The sequence below is a fragment of the Rutilus rutilus genome, assembly GCF_951802725.1.
Source record: "Rutilus rutilus genome assembly, chromosome: 6".
NCBI lineage: Eukaryota > Metazoa > Chordata > Actinopteri > Cypriniformes > Leuciscidae > Rutilus > Rutilus rutilus.
The window spans coordinates 1504750-1520880 of NC_140214.1; the positions used below are offsets into that span (position 1 = coordinate 1504750).

Below are 16131 nucleotides of genomic sequence, written 5' to 3' on the forward strand. Positions count from 1 at the left end.
AAACATGTTCCGCCTCCGTCCGAGTGCATCATTCCACATTATACTCAATAAAACCACTTCAACTGCAGTCGTAATAACAACTCTGTCCTTGTTTTTCCAGGCTGAAGGAACTCCACATGATCAGCACAAACCTGCTGACCGTCGAGCCTCACGCGTTAGGAGGCTTACGGCAAATCCGAGTCCTCAATCTGTCCAACAACGAGCTGGTGACTCTGGAGGAGAGTTCCTTCCACTCGGTGAACAGTCTCGAGACGCTGCGAGTGGACGGGAACCCTCTGTCCTGCGACTGCCGTCTGCTGTGGATCCTTCAGCGCCGGCGTACCTTAAACTTCGACGGGAAGATGCCGGTGTGCGCCGGACCTCCAGAAGTCCAGGGATTCATGTTGAGCACCTTCACGGATTCGGCGTTGTTCGATTACTTCACTTGTCAGAAGCCGAAGATTCGAAACCGTAAGTTGCAACAGGTTACGGCAAACGAAGGCCAACCGGTTTCGTTTCAGTGCCGTGCCGAAGGCGAACCGGTTCCGGTGATTATATGGATCTCGCCTCAGCGAAGACGAATCACTCCTAAATCAAACGGGAGGATTACGGTTCTTCCGGGCGGGACGCTTGAGATTCGTTACGCACAAGTAGCGGACAGTGGTACGTATATCTGCATTGCTAGCAACGCCGGCGGAAACGACACATACTTCGCAACGCTAACCGTAAAAAGCCAACCGGCGGATTCGGCGTTCGTCTCCAATCGTTCGCTGTACGCGTCGGATTTCAACGACACCGGGCTCAACAGCACGCGCGTGTTCCTGAAGTTCACTCTGGATTTGACCACCATCCTCGTGTCCACGGCCATGGGTTGCATCACGTTCCTGGGCGTCGTGCTCTTCTGCTTTCTCCTGCTGTTCGTGTGGAGTCGCGGACGCGGACAGCGCAAAAATAACTTCACCGTGGAGTATTCGTTCAGGAAGACCGAAGGACCGGCCGCCGCCACAGGAGCCGGAGCCACGCGCAAGTTCAACATGAAGATGATATGAAACCACGCAGCCAGGGGCCCAATGGGGGAAGCTTAGACGCCCAACACTCACACACACAGTGCTGATACGCAGAAACACACACACACGCCGGCTATGGAGTATTACTATTGTACTATATTTTATTAACTAAAACTATTTATAAAATGTTGGTTAGTTGAAATAAAAAATTAAACATTTGTAATTTCTTATAAAGTTGAAGCACTAAAATGAATACAATTAAATTAAGTAATAATTGACTTATATATATATACATTTAATTTTAGTTAAAGTTTTCATAAGTTTGTTTGTTTTTGTTTGGTATTATTTTTTTAATTGCATTTTTTTTCATATATATATATATTCAGTGTATTTAGTATATATCAGTAAATTCAATTTATTTTTTTAAATATATAATAAAAAATATATATATATATATTGTTTTTTTATTTTTATATTTTCTGTTTTCATTTTAATTTTATTAGATTTGGTTTTATTACTTTTATTTTTTTCCAAAAAATTTTTTTTTTTGTATTTAGTATATATTAGTATATTCAATATATTTAATATATATAATTGAATGTCAATTACACTTTTATAATTGTTTCTGTTATATATATATATATATATCAGTTTGTGTCTTACTTTTTATTATTTTTAAGTTTTAGTTTTCATTTTAGTACTGCTACTTTAAACGAAAATCAGAAATGTTTAATTTTATTTGTGTTAATGTACTATTTTTAAAATAGTTTTAGTTAACAATAATAACGCTATATACACAAGCCAGGTCATGAAATGAGCTTGTTCTCACTGCCTTTGGAAACACGTCGCTATTTATATTACAGCTGATGGTTAAAAATACGATAACAAATTTTTAACACTTTTAGGAGCAAATTGCAATTAGAAAAACTAAGCTTTGCATTTATTAACTTTATTTGCATTTAAGACTTTAATAGGTTTCCTTTCACCTGCTTCCCTGCTCAGATCTGTCTCTGAGCATCCAATGAGTTTTATAAAAACGAGTAAATTTGCTCTTTAGAGCTGCTAATTAGCATAGTAATTTAGAGACAAATGCAGCGGAGGCAATTTCCATAATGCGCTCCTCTAATACAACGCCCACTTTCACAAAGCCACAGCTGAGAGGAGACAACAACCGCCACTAAATTAGACGTGAATCGATTGATTTCGCGAGTTGTAATGGTGTGTATGATTTGCACTGAACCGCAAACAAACACCGTGAAGGAATCATCCGATCGGCTGTGTGTTCTGCGATGAGCAAGTGTGTGAGTTGGGTCAAACACACCGGCCCGATCCCTGTCAGCCAGAAGCACTGCAGGGTTTATGAAGCCTTCGCTTCTGACTGCAGGTTAACGTGCCTGAACCGGGTCAGATGAGGTCGGGGGTGCTGGTTACCCACAACCCCCCTCTCTCAGCCTCGGTTCACGCGCGCGCCGACGACCCACCGGCCTCTAGGGGGCAGGCGCCTGGGTGTCGAGTCCACGAGACGTCATGCACAGAGAAAAACACGCACACGCACACTAAAGCCATATGTTTATAAGAGGTTTACAGCAATAGATCGACCGCACTTTGATTCATATTCAAGTATTGCATAATATTGCATATTGCATTCCCTTTACAATAAGATTCAAACACACAGTACTTCTAAAGCATTTGAAGATGAATAAATAACTAACGGGACCTCAATGTGAAGCGCGACCGCAATAGATCGACTGCACTTTGATTCATATTCGCATAATATTGCAAGTGCATATTTTATTCCCTTTACATTAAGGTCAAACACACAGTACGTCTAAAGCATTTGAAGATGGAGATGGATAAATACTGTAACAAATGCTTTAGTGCGACCTTTTTATTTTTCGACTTACTTTAATAATCATTAAGTAAGAAACTAAGGTTACACTTTATTTTAAGGTGTCATTGTTACAGTGTAATTATATATTTAAGTACTGAGTAATATTAAGCAACTACATGTACTTACTATAGGGTTAGGGTTTGGTTGAGGGTTAGTTGCATGTAATTATGCATAATTTACTGTTAATGTAACATATGTAACAAGGACACCGTAAAATAAAGTGTTAGGCTACCTAAGCTAATAAGTGATTCATTAATGCACATTTATCGTTTATGCATCCTCACTGTGAATTCATTTTCATCGCATTCGCCACTGATTGCTTTTGAAATTGCACATAATAATAATAATAATATGGCATATAGTATGTAATGTTAGATGCACCTCTTCAGGATATAGATTCGCTTGCACTGAACATTTGCCATAATGCACAATGATGATTCAGCACACATGCGTGGTTTTCTCTCATCCTGACGGTCTTTGTTTCGGCCGGTGTGTGAAAGTCTCTGCTTCTCCTGCCCAGTCCGACCCCCCTCTCCACCCCCCTCCACCCCATGATGTCATATCCCCCACCCCCCCGACTGGGTCTCAATGAGGGAGGGTCCCTGGCTGGTGACCACGGATGTACATGTCGCCCATCTAGTCCATGTGTCTTTGACTGTAGAGGGTATAATATTTCAATCTTTTGTTTCAAATGTACTTTGAATTGTTTCTTTTCTTTAGTGTTTTAAAAAAAGAAAAAGCGTCACCAGAATCTGTGGTCAGCACTGCAGAAAACGCACCGAGAGGTTTATTGAGATCGTTTAAAACGATCCTTTGACCGGCAGCTGGTGTTGAAAACAGACCAAGTTAACCAATAAGCTACAAGAGCCATAAACCAAGAATGTTGTAACTTAAACTCACCCAGAGTGAGTGTGTGTGTGTGTGTGTGTGTGTGTGTGTGCGCAACATGACAAATACAGTCAAACTGGCTGGATTTATACTTTCAAACAGCTCAGAAATTGCTAGTGAAATCAAAACGTCCTCCAATAATCTGTTTTATTTACAACTTTTGAAAAATAATTTTCACATGATGTTGTCATGCTAACAAGATTAGTAAATGTTACAGTTCTTGTTATCAATCAGGGATTTCTCCTCCTGAAACGCCGTCAGTAATGATGCTCGAAGGCTTTGGGGGAGAGAGAGAGGAATTGTTGATGCTCCATTGAGTTTGACTTACGTAATAGACTGAGAGTCCTGTTGCAAAGCTAGTCGTGCTTTGCTAACTGTAGGCGCACACTACGCTCTGGTCAACAATCGAGTGCACTTGGTAGGCGCCTAATGAGAAGATGATCCTGCTTTCATGATGCCTCTTTTTGGTGTAATTCGAAAGCAGTTTTCATGCGTATATAAAAAGCCTCGAATGCGAGTAAAGCTTGTTGTTGGCGAGTGTATGAAACGCTGTCACTCTGTAACATTTTAATTAATTCTAACAATGCTAAATTGTGGCAACATGAAAGCTTAAGCCTTGCCGATTTAAATATTCAAGCACAAGAAGAAGCGTAAGGGAACTCAAATTGTTACCCGTTAAGTTTTCTGTGTGCAAACATCCGAAGCGTGTCCAAACAAAATTGTCAAAATGGCCGTCTTGGCGAGTATCCTTCTTTATGTCTTAACGTAAGAAGTTGAGAAATAAAGCGCACGTGTATCAGTATATTGGATCCGTGCATTCGCTCTTAAAGTGACAGTAGCCTCATATTCCTCCTGCTGGCTTTGTTTTTAATGTTAATAAAACGACAAAAGACAAACAACAATCACTCAATACTCTTGACTGAATCACTTTTGTAACTTTAATAAGGACTAATGTGTTTCGTGGCTGGTGAAAAAATATGAATGGCCGGTACATTTACTTTAAGTATATGTGTGTGAGTGTGTGTGTGTGATTGTGTGCGTGTGTTTGTGTGCGTGTGTGTGAATGTTTGTGTGCTTGAGTGTGAGTATGAGTGTGAGTGTGTTTGTGTGGGTGTGTGTGTGTGTATGTGTGTGTACATGAGTGTGTGTGTTACCACGAACACTAGACTATTTCAAATCATCTCGTGTTTCAGTTGTTCCCTTATAAAGACGACGGTTTGAAACGGAGCGATCACACTTTAATAATTAGTGTAATCTTTGACGACATTAAGTGTTTAATTTCATCTCGTGAGGATTAAACAATATGATATTATCTAATTAGTTCTGCTGGCATCGGTTGAGCCTTGTTTCAGCGTGACTTCCAGCTGGTTTGCCTGTATTTCATGTTTCAACACTGGGACAAACGAGAGTCTGATGATGATTATTAGAAGTAAACATATCAGGTTTTGTGACCCTTATCTGTTCGGTTTGACTCGTTTCATTGTTCTCAGACCTCACCGACATCATCCACAGTCAGTAGGTGCGAGTCGTGGTCCTGTGATACAGTAGATGTTGTCCATGTGGCCTGTGATTCGATGTTGTTGATTGGTTGAACTGTTTGTTTAGTTAGCTCTTTCTGTTAGCGTTAGCCTCTAGCCGTGCAGTCAGTCACAGTGTAACTTAGGTGGTGTGATGATGATGATGATGATGATCGAGCGAAAGATCGGAGGCTCAGCCGGGATTAATCCTCCAACGCTCGGCTCCCTCGTTCCCAACCCTTCCTTTCTTCATCTAATCTTATCAACCGTTCATGAACTGGATTCAGTGCGACGCGATCTGTGCTGAAAAGACACTGTGCAAAACTGGTCCGGATTATTTGTAAGGATTTGTAAAGCGTACTCAACATATTTGCTCCATTTTGCGAACTTTTAATTCACTTTGTTTGCAAAAATGCCTGATGATACTAAAGGGTTGAGCAAAATTCAGAATCTAAGAATTGACATTGACCACACAAATGTTGAAAATTGCTTTTCAATTAAAGTTTTGACTGATTATATTTCTTTAAATATATTCCTAACTAAAAGTTTCATATTCTGAAATTGATTTAATTCGTAAACCAGAGCATTCTGGGAAATGTCGTGATTTTAGTATCTTTTTTTTTTTTTTGTGCGTTTATATAATTTTTACTGTACTTTATTTAATTTATTATTTTAGTATCTACTTCAACTTAAACCAAACCAAAAAAAGAGAGAAATTTTGCCTTTGACAACTAGCTGAAATAAAATTATTTTACGTTTCTTTTATTATTTTTTTATGTTTTATTTCAATTAACGTTTTTTATTTATTTTAAGAAATGAAAAATATCTTTTATGGTTTTAGTTAGAAATAATAACCCTGCAATAAAATGAAAGTTAATTTATTAAATGTAATGTGTAAATTGATTGATCATCCAATGTTTAAGAAAATATACTGTATATGTGATGTTTATTATTTTTTTGCTCTTCATTCAATTCAATTTTGCATCCTAGACTGTTCAGGAATTGCATTTGGTTTTGAAAGACATGTCAATTCGTCTCTGAATGATGCTCAGCCCTCCCATACGATAAGCAATGTGCATTTACACAAGAATCTCTGATTGTGTGATCATGTATGAAATGTGCCAGTCTTTTATTTGCTCTTCTTCAGCATCACGTGTTCACCTCTGTAGACTGAGCACAGCGCCCTCTATTGAGTGAGTGTCTCTCTCTCTCTCTGTCTCTCTCTCTCTCTCTCTCTCTGCTCAGAGCAACATTACAAGCATCAGCATCTGCCAACATTCATGCACAATATTCATGGAGATGCTGTTTAATGGTTTTAAGAGGTTGAGTTTCCACTAATCCGGTTGCACTGACTGTGTTCAGAATGAAATACTAAAATACTGCCCTGCATAATGCTTACTATTTTTATTTTATTTATTTTTTTGTGAAAATGTGTGCAATGTTTTAAACGGTGCTACATTGTCAGTGCATTGCATTGTGGGATGTACATTTTAAGTAAATGCATTAGGTCGTCGGGTGATTTGCATATGTGGAAAACAAACAGCACACGTGTTATATAGTGCAGAAATAGCATGTATGTTATTCTGAACACAGCCGCTCTCATGCATATGATTCCTGAAGCACACCACGCTCATGTTTTCTTCATATCAGAGATGGCGTGTTCAATAAAAACTGCTGTCTCATAAGCGCGATCTGCTTTGTGATTTGATGTCGGGGTGTTGAAGCAGAAAGTAGGTCTTCGGGTCCCCGGGCCCCTCGTCAGTCTCTCCTCCATTGTCTCCTATTGATTCTGATGCACACAAACGCTTATCGCTCGTGCTTTCCTGCAGATAACCCTCATTTACAATAAACTGACACCAATTTACAGTGAAAAACACTCCTTTTAACAGCTAAAACATCTGATGTAGCCTATATATGTGTTATTTTATTTCAGCATTAACCTCTTAAGAATTCATATTACACTCCTATAAATTAAGCTTGAGTGCTACTGATGATTATATTATTGATATTATGCTAATGAGATACGCCTGAATGGACGTTAGTTAAAGTCCCCCGTGGTTGAAAATCATGCTTTTAATGTTGTTTATGTGTCTATATGGTGTTTTTAATACGCTTTAAGACAAAGCATGTGTAAGTTCATAAGTCGACACCATTGCTGAGTATTTCCTCCTTAAAACTGCAGTGAACCAAAGACAGTCTCAAAAACACACTTTGAAATCGCTGGTGTTTCTGACGTCACAAACTACCTTGTAACCAATCAGATCAACGTGTGATCGTCAACCAGTGGATCTCTGAGCTGAGTGAGTGAGTGGAGGCGGGGCTCATTTGCATATTCATAGAGCCGCGCATTCTAAATGAGGCGAGGGTGTCGAGTTACATTCAAGCTATTTTAAGGCAAAATGTCATTTTGATGAGTTTTAAGGGATGAAATGATTGACGACAGGGGGGACTTTAACACCGTTCTTGAATCATTTTCCACTCTTGAAATTAAAAACGTCTTTAAAACGTGCTTAAGAGAGATGTATTTTTTGGTGATCTACTGTACAGTCGTGTTTTATGTGCTCTGAACGGGAATAAACCCTGCTGAAAAACAGGGAAAACGTTGGATTTGTGCTCTGAGGTGAATTTGCCGTGCGACTTTACTGCCATCTAGTGGCGAACAGCCAAACCACCGAGAATCTCCATCCACGATTCTCAGGTTCTGAAGCTCTTCTTCTGCCATATGCTCTCGAATCATTTTATGCACATATAAATATGACTGTTAGTCATGGCAGAAAGTGTCATCGTCGAATGGTTTTTCTACCTTTATGGTCATGAAACTCTCGACCTTTATTCCTGTGGCAGTTCAGGTTTATCTAAGATAGTACAGAAATTAAACTAGTCTTAGTGCTGTGGGATGCATCTTTTTTTTTTTTTCTTTTTTTTTTAAGAGTTAAATAAGATTCCATTGAAGTGACTGTAGTAAAGTTTGTGTGAAACTCAACAATGGTTGATATTTCTACTTGTATTAATTAGGGTCAGGAATGCTATTCTTCAGAGAGTTTCCAGTTGGGATCTCTGCATGCCTTGGATTTCTTTTCTTTACATTTTATGACATTTTGAGCCCTACTCTTGCCAAACGCACCCCTGTACTTGTGTCAAATTCATCTGATGTCTTTATTGCTCGCTGTAAGATTGGATGAAAACATTGTTTGACTCAATTGTCTGAATATGAGCCATATTCTAGTGAGATGTTTCCTATAGCATTCAGACTTTGAGTTTGAAAATATTTCAGGTATGACGTGATTTTTTTTTTTTTTTTGTAATCTTGCAAAGTTTCTTAATGTAAAGCAATATATTCTTGTCTTTTGCTTACTTTTGCAATGAGACATGATTTCTGTTCAAATAGGTTTGTGGACATTCAGTGGCATTAATAAAGTTACTGAGCTCAGTCCTATGTTTCATCATGCATGTCACTTTTATGCGTTTAACCTTTGCTAAATCATGCAGGAGGTTTTCAGCGCACATAATGAATGAGAGTCGTCAGAAAATACAGTTTTCAACTCTATTATTTTTTTTTTCATCCAATCTCACAGTAGCCTGGTCTTGTCTATTATAATGTGTATGAATGTTGTTTCAAGTGTTTATCTGTTATTTTCTATGCATATGTTTGTTTTATACTGTTTGTCTTGTAAAAAAAAAAGAAAAAAAGAGAGAGTCTTTTATTCATAAAAGCATGTTGTACCCTGTTCACTGTCTTGACTGTTTCTTGTCTGTTTGCGTGTGTTTGCATCATAAAATAAACATTAATTTAATTAAAGGTGAATTATTTTAAGAAACACTGGCTTAATTTTCCATTGTGGTACTTTCCATGTCCCTTCTCCCTTAAAAAACAAAACAAATATTTTTGTTATTTTGTATAAAAACATTGCATACTGATTCTTCTCCAGTCCAGCAGAGGGCAGAGTTGTGCATTGCTTTGCTTTCACCACCAGGTGTCAGTGTAGCGCCACAGTGTTTCTGTTGATTCACTCAAAAGATGAAACAAAGTGATTTTCCCCCAATTTTTTATTGACTTAATTATTCAAAACACACAATTGTATTTACCCATTCTGGTCTTTTTAGTTCATTGATGTTCTGTAACAGTTATCACTCAGGTTTAGCCAACTTTAAAGGACTCAACACATGAACTGTCAGTCACTGTACAGGCCTTCATAACCACTGAGATCAAGACTGGGAAGCGAAACGACTGTGATAAGCGATGTATAAGATATCCAGCTTTGTGCAATTTGAAATTATTTTTGACGTAAAACTGATGCAGCACTTTATTCACCTTTAGATGTGAGATATAGGCCTATTCATTCTTTCAGTTTCCAAGTTGGAAGTCCAGCTTCAAGTGGGAAGGATCGAAATTATGCCATACTATAATTATAATATAATATAATTATATTATATTATAATACAATGTGGCGGTAATGGCTTTCCTTACCACATCATTTCAACTTTTCATCTCATAAATATGACTTAGTATGGCATCATTTTGACTTTTTGTCATTTACTAAAGCATGATTTTATTATTATTATTATTATTATTATTATTATTATGTGGCGGAAATGGCCTTTCATAACAACGAGCAAAAAATGCTTGTGGGTATTTTTATCGCACTCATGTCACGTGAAACTCCCGCGCAATTGCTATTTGAATTTCGCCCGCGAAATTTCGCCGAGCAACGGTAAATGCGACTGCGCCATTACTCTCTCAGCCAAACCATTGTCCTTGTTTGTTTGTTTCTTTGCACTGAAGTTTCTCCGGACGCTATATTTACAGGAACAACGATCAGGGCAGAAGAACACATGGTTTTACTTGTGAGTTGAGCATAGGCACTTGTTTGGAGAGTCGTGGTGATATTATATTCGATATGGGAACCGCGTGCTGTGTCTCCTCATCGGGCCTTCAGTCATAATACCCGGAGTCACACGACGATGGTGTAAATCGAGGGAAGTTGTCGGAAAATGAGAAGGAAACTGGTTTTGGGAAGGTCTTTGCACTGCTCTCAGTGTAAACGTCTGTCCTGATGGATCATATTCGTCCACAAACTACAGGTAGGCTATAAAACGACTCACTTAAATTTGTTTACCTTGTATCTGAATCATGAACTATCTATTATAGGAACAGTTCACTCACGTAAACACATTAAGGCCTAAAGTTACTCGTCCAAACCGGTTTGACCTTCTTTCTTTCATGAAACAACAAACACAAACGGAGATGTTTGGCTGAATGAGATTTCATACAGCCAGGATTGCCAAGTCCACGGTTTTCCTGAAGAATTTTACTACTTTTAAACTGTTGAGGTGGGTTTATATTCTACCAATGATAAAACTGTGCTAGATGTTACTTTGTACGAATGGTAATGAGAGTTTGAGCTCCTGTAAGCACCTTTATGAAAACAGAATGTTTATGATTTTCAAGCTGCATATTGTGACTGCAAACTAGTGGGTGGCATATTTGGGCTATTGTTAACTGGCCATTGGGCAAGTTTTGTTAAGTAGACCTGGCAACATACAATGAATTCAGTGTAATAGGGTTAATTCACCAATTAATAATAATCAATAATACAGTTCATATGTATTTGGAACAATTTGAAGGTGAATTAACCCTTTAAAATACCTGGGAAGGATTACTTAAGGTCAAACTGTTTTGGTCTTAAAAGCCTCTCAGTAAAATGACTAAAACCAGAGCTGTTCTGAATTACAGTTACCATGGCAGTCGGCTAAAAAAAAATCTATATTATGCTTTGTGGAGGGTTTAAATGCTCAGCTGCACTCATCGCTCACAGCGTTTCTTTCCCAGTCTCGAGTCTTTACAGCGACTATCTCTCAAGCGTTCTTTCTCGTCTTTTGTTCTTCTCCTTATTGGAAATTGATTGTCTTCTACCATCACAAAGACACATGGTTCTGATTGATTCTCTGGTACCAGAGGAAGGAGGAGGATTCGCCCGCAGGGTCTGGGATCTGAACACACTGGGAGATGTTTATCCGAGAGAGCGTGTTGATCAACCACATGTGTTAAATCATAGATAAAAGAGTGAATCTCACATAAAGATATGTCCAGCTCGTATTTCAACCAAAAAAAAAAACAAATTCTCAGCTTTTTGTTCAAAAATGATTATTTTTTATGAAACTTGCCCACATTCAAGTGTTGATAAAAAACAATGCATTAAGCTAGAATAAAACTGGGCTTTTTATGTTTAAAAGTAGAGACTGTGTTCTTTCTTTTAATATAATGCATGTTTATTTAATATAAAATTGCATCAAATTTTTCAACAAAATATTCTGGACGCCATTACATTTTTGTGAAAATTATCAAAAAAAATTTAATGGAACAATTTTTATTTATTTTTAGTAATTTTATTTAAATTATTTTAATGTATTTATTGAATAATAATTTAACATTTACAATTATTAAGAAAAGTGTCATGATGCAAAAAAAATAAAAAATAATTACTGGTCATAAAAAGGCACTATTTTCTTAGTGCAAAATATTTTTCCTTGTAATTTTGGGTGAAATATGACCCAGACATTTCTCAGTGAGATTCACCCAATAATTCTGTACCTAAAGAAACAATTAGACCCTCAAAGCCTTGATTTAACTTCATTGAAATTTCATTTACAGAGGTGGGACAGAAGGAGAGCACAATATTGTCAATCAAAGCAAATAGACAACGTGTTAGTTAAATAAATAAAATATATAAATGAGTAGTTGATCGTTTCATCAGACCCGACTGGGCAAACCCCGGTTCCTCCCGCCTCGCCCTGACCGTGACGTACGAGTCGTCCTGTCTCTGAACAGTTAGATTAATATCCATGCATAAAAGATTCACCAGCGTTTCCCTAACGACAGAAGAGCTGGTTTTCATTATCTTTTTTTTTTCTTTTTTTTTCTCCTTTTTTCTTTTTTAAATATCAGGATCACTTGAACACGCACAACAAACACTAATAATTCAACTGAAATGCATTTTCCTATGGACAGAAACATGGGTCAGTAAATGAAATTAAGAGAGAGATTCTAAAGAAATGGAACTTTAAAATGAAAAAAAAAAAAAGTATACAGCAATTTGTGGCATGATATTACTCCGGTCTCTAAAGCTCATTTTGGTGTTTCTCATAATTCAAAGGAACTAACAACTACACAAGCTTTGGATAATTTCAGGCAATCTTGACTCCCGTGGTCTAAAGCTTCATACCGGGACACCAACATGTTTTCTAGTCGCTCTGATGCCTCTCCAGTGTTCAGTAATCGCTGATCTCGACTTAAAACAAAGGTTGATTTTGAGTGAGCATGCCAAAATAAAAGAGTAAATTACTCAACTCAACAAGACAAGTACAGAACAGTAAAAAGCTTCAAGTCACAATATTTCCAAAACTATTATTTAGCAGTAATATCTTCTACTATCATCGTTATTGTTTCATCAGATTACCTTTACGTTACAAGTATTTGAGGTATATCAGAATTATCATTGTCAACACATGCCTGCCAGCGTGAAATGACATGATTGATCGGGCGAAGCGATTCGATTGGTCGAATGTCTGCGAGTATGACCGATGGAGGCTTATGATTGGACGACCACTGACAGTGTAGGTATACCTCAGTTTTACACACATATCACAAACACAAACTTCCGGAATACTGTAAATTACACAAAAATAGCTCTGTCGGAAGTGTGTGTGTGAATCCAGAGGCATATCCACACGGAAACGTCACACTTCTGCACACTAATAAATATACATAAATAATGCAGAAAATAGAAAAACAACTACTTTCATAAAAAAACAAAGTGCTTCTTTATCAGAATGGAAACTCCTTTTTTATGCAAAATCTGCAGCTATGCAAAAAAATATGCAGGTATGTTTTAAAAAAAAAAAGTGTGTGCGTGTCTGTGTGTGTGTGTGTGTGTGTGCGTGTGTGTGTGTTCAGAGCAAATCCACCCGTGGTTGAAGGAAAAAGGCACTCAACTTGTCCTGCATAGTTGCCACTTCCTTCACCGTGACATAATGCAGTCTGACTACTCTGTGTGTGTGTGTGTGTGTGTGTGTGTGTGTGTGTGTGTGTGTGTACTCAGCCTAGTTTGGGGACAAGCCCAGCTAACAGGGAACGTTCTGGCAAGGTTCTCCGGCAACCTCTGGTTCTTGTTCTTCCAGTAACATTAATATAATGTTCTTTCAAAGTTATCTGATCTGTAATAACATTCTCAATGTTATTTATACTTCATTTCGTGAAAAAAAAAAAAAAAAAAAAAAATCTGAACATTTTAGTTTAACGCTTTTTAAATGTTACTCATTTCGGAACAACTACAGAACAACATTCAAAAGTAACATGTTTGCAAAATGGAACGTTCGTATAACCACGTTTTTTTTTTTTTTTTTCGAACACATTTAAAAAATGATTTGAACATTCCGAAAAAAAAACATTTTCATAACTTAATGGGAACAGTAGCAAAACCTTCTTAGTACATGTTTTTTGTTAGCTTGGAAATTGTGAGATTTTAATTACGGTTTGCAATTATAACGTCCCCTTTTAGATGTGCTACTCACGTGTGTGTGTGTGTGTGTGTGTGTGTGTGTGTGTGTGTGTATAAGTAAATGTGTTGCTACACTGAATCACATTTGTGTGTGTGTGTGTGTGTGTGTGTGTGTTTAAGTAAATGTGTTGCTACACTGAATCACATTGGTGTACGTGTGTATGTGTGTGTGTGTGAGCGGGTGATGATGATGATGATGATGATGATGATGATGATGAAGATTAAACTGGCAGGCTGAAGAAGAATCTTTGGTATCAGTGGCTGTATCACACACACCACTGTGTTTCTGTGAGGTAGCCACATTGATTCTCACTACAAACGAGGTGTGTGTGTGTGTGTGTGTGTGTGTGTGTGTGTGTGTTCGCTTTTTTCACATTTTTGCTTCACATCAGAGTTTGTTTAGAAAAAAAACTTGCTCTTCGCCTTCTCAGACTCTGAAATGGTCAATGCTTTCTTCTAAAACGCTACAGACATCTGCTGTCTTCCCCGTCCGACAGAGAGACAGGAATCAAGCAAAGGATGAAGTTCATCAAGAAGGGCCTTTTTCACCTTTTTTTGGGGATTGGATAGACAAAGAAACAACAAAGAGCCGCTCTGTCTTTTCCAGCTCCCGGAGTTCAGGAGTCCATTTCTCCGCAAATATACACAACAATCCCTTGTTTCTTGTCGTTTTGTTCACAAGGTGCTTCTTTACACATAGTTTATGCACAACAAGAGTCCAGACGTTTAATACAAACTTTGTGTCTATGTAACTTTTTACCCGCATCGTTATTATAGAGAAACAGAGAGAGAAGAGAGAGAGAGAGAGAGAGAGAGGGAAGAAAAACAAGGATTAGAGGAATATTTACAGGTTCATGTTCAGTACGTTTTGGTAAATGCTTCGATTTTGGTTTCCAAAACAAACATCGGATCTCGGGACTCGGGAACGAGTGGGTTTTTTCCGGCCCCTGTTGGGAATCACGTGATTTGCCGGATTCTCCGCTACCGACCCGCACAGACTCATGGGAAAGGAAGGGAGTCGGAGCCGCACACATCCTCTATGATTATCGTTAAGGCATCTGTCGTTGGCACTCAATTATCATACAGTGACATTTTACCTTTAGGTTTTGGCCATTAGAAGCTGCATGTCTCCACAAACAGGAGAAAAATAGCTTTTTTACTCTCCGCTTGATTACTGATTGTTTCGTCTTTGGTAACGGAAAATATCTTTGGATGCAGGAAATAAATGCATGAAAAAACACAGCCACAAAAACTCATCGATGATGATAAAAATCCTGACATCTGACAACCTGCGCAGGACAGGGATTCACTCATGCTGCCTTCAAGATGTTTCATTAGCGATGGGGAAACGCTAGAACTCTTATTTGATTTGATGCAAAGTTATTAAAAAAAAGTAGTTTCTACATGGAAAAATGTAGTTCAGGCAAGAATAAAAAAAAACACAGTAAATCCTACATTAGTACTGAATTCAAGCTTGTAGAAATTAAAGCGTAAATCTCAACTATATAAAATTAAGTAAAACCTACTCAACTTTTCTGACATGAATAATTAATAAGGTTGATTTTTTTTCCCACTGTTTTCCAGCTGTATTTACTCTGTTTTATCACTGCTTTTGTTGTTAGGTTCAGTAACTTGCCATTTTGTGACTTTTGGATTCATTTTCTACTCAAAATGACAAATTCACACTCAAAAACGAAGTTTTGAGGTTCAGGTGCCATGTTACTTCTATTAAGAATAGATACAGTATGGAATTTATACAATATATTGTATTATTTACTTAGATGTTTCTAAGTAAATCATACACTTTAAAAGTGTGGTTTAATTGGTTGAGTAAAAAGTTAATTTTGTTAAATTTACTTAACTTAGTTAAGTAGATGTTACTTAATTCTATATGTGAAATTAAATATAATTAAGTAATATTTACTTAATTACTTCAATTGAATGTTAAGTGTCAAAAGAATGTTAAGTTCAATAGTAAGTAAATGTTTCTTGATAATAACAGGTTAGCTGTACAGAGCAGTTGCAGTAAAATTTACCTAAAATGTGTTAGTGCAAGGATTTTATCAAGCAAGTTATTATGTTCAGTGAATGCAGCATTTCTCACTTTTGTTTAGTTTAACTTAAAGTACTGAAATAACACTGTCTTGAAGGCAGCATGACATCTGAAGTCTCCGTCCCGCAGCGAACGAAAGGTGCGTTTCTGTGGATCTCCAGGAGGTGGCGCTGTTGCTCTGTGCAGGTGAAGCGCTCTGTAAAACCCCTACGGTAAAATGATTCTTTAGGGGAAAGTA

The 16131-nt window shown here is 37.6% G+C and overlaps 1 protein-coding gene across 1 annotated transcript in view; it reads left to right on the forward strand.

The window, feature by feature from the left end:
* lingo3b (leucine rich repeat and Ig domain containing 3b) overlaps nucleotides 1-1406 on the forward strand; it is a 58093-nt gene extending 56687 nt beyond the window's left edge. Inside the window, exon 4 of the mRNA XM_084411542.1 lies at nucleotides 101-1406. Within this exon, the coding sequence (XP_084267668.1) occupies nucleotides 101-1028 (928 nt within the window). The 3' untranslated portion in view covers nucleotides 1029-1406. The remainder of the gene's footprint in view (nucleotides 1-100) is intronic.
* Nucleotides 1407-16131: the final 14725 nt, after the last annotated feature.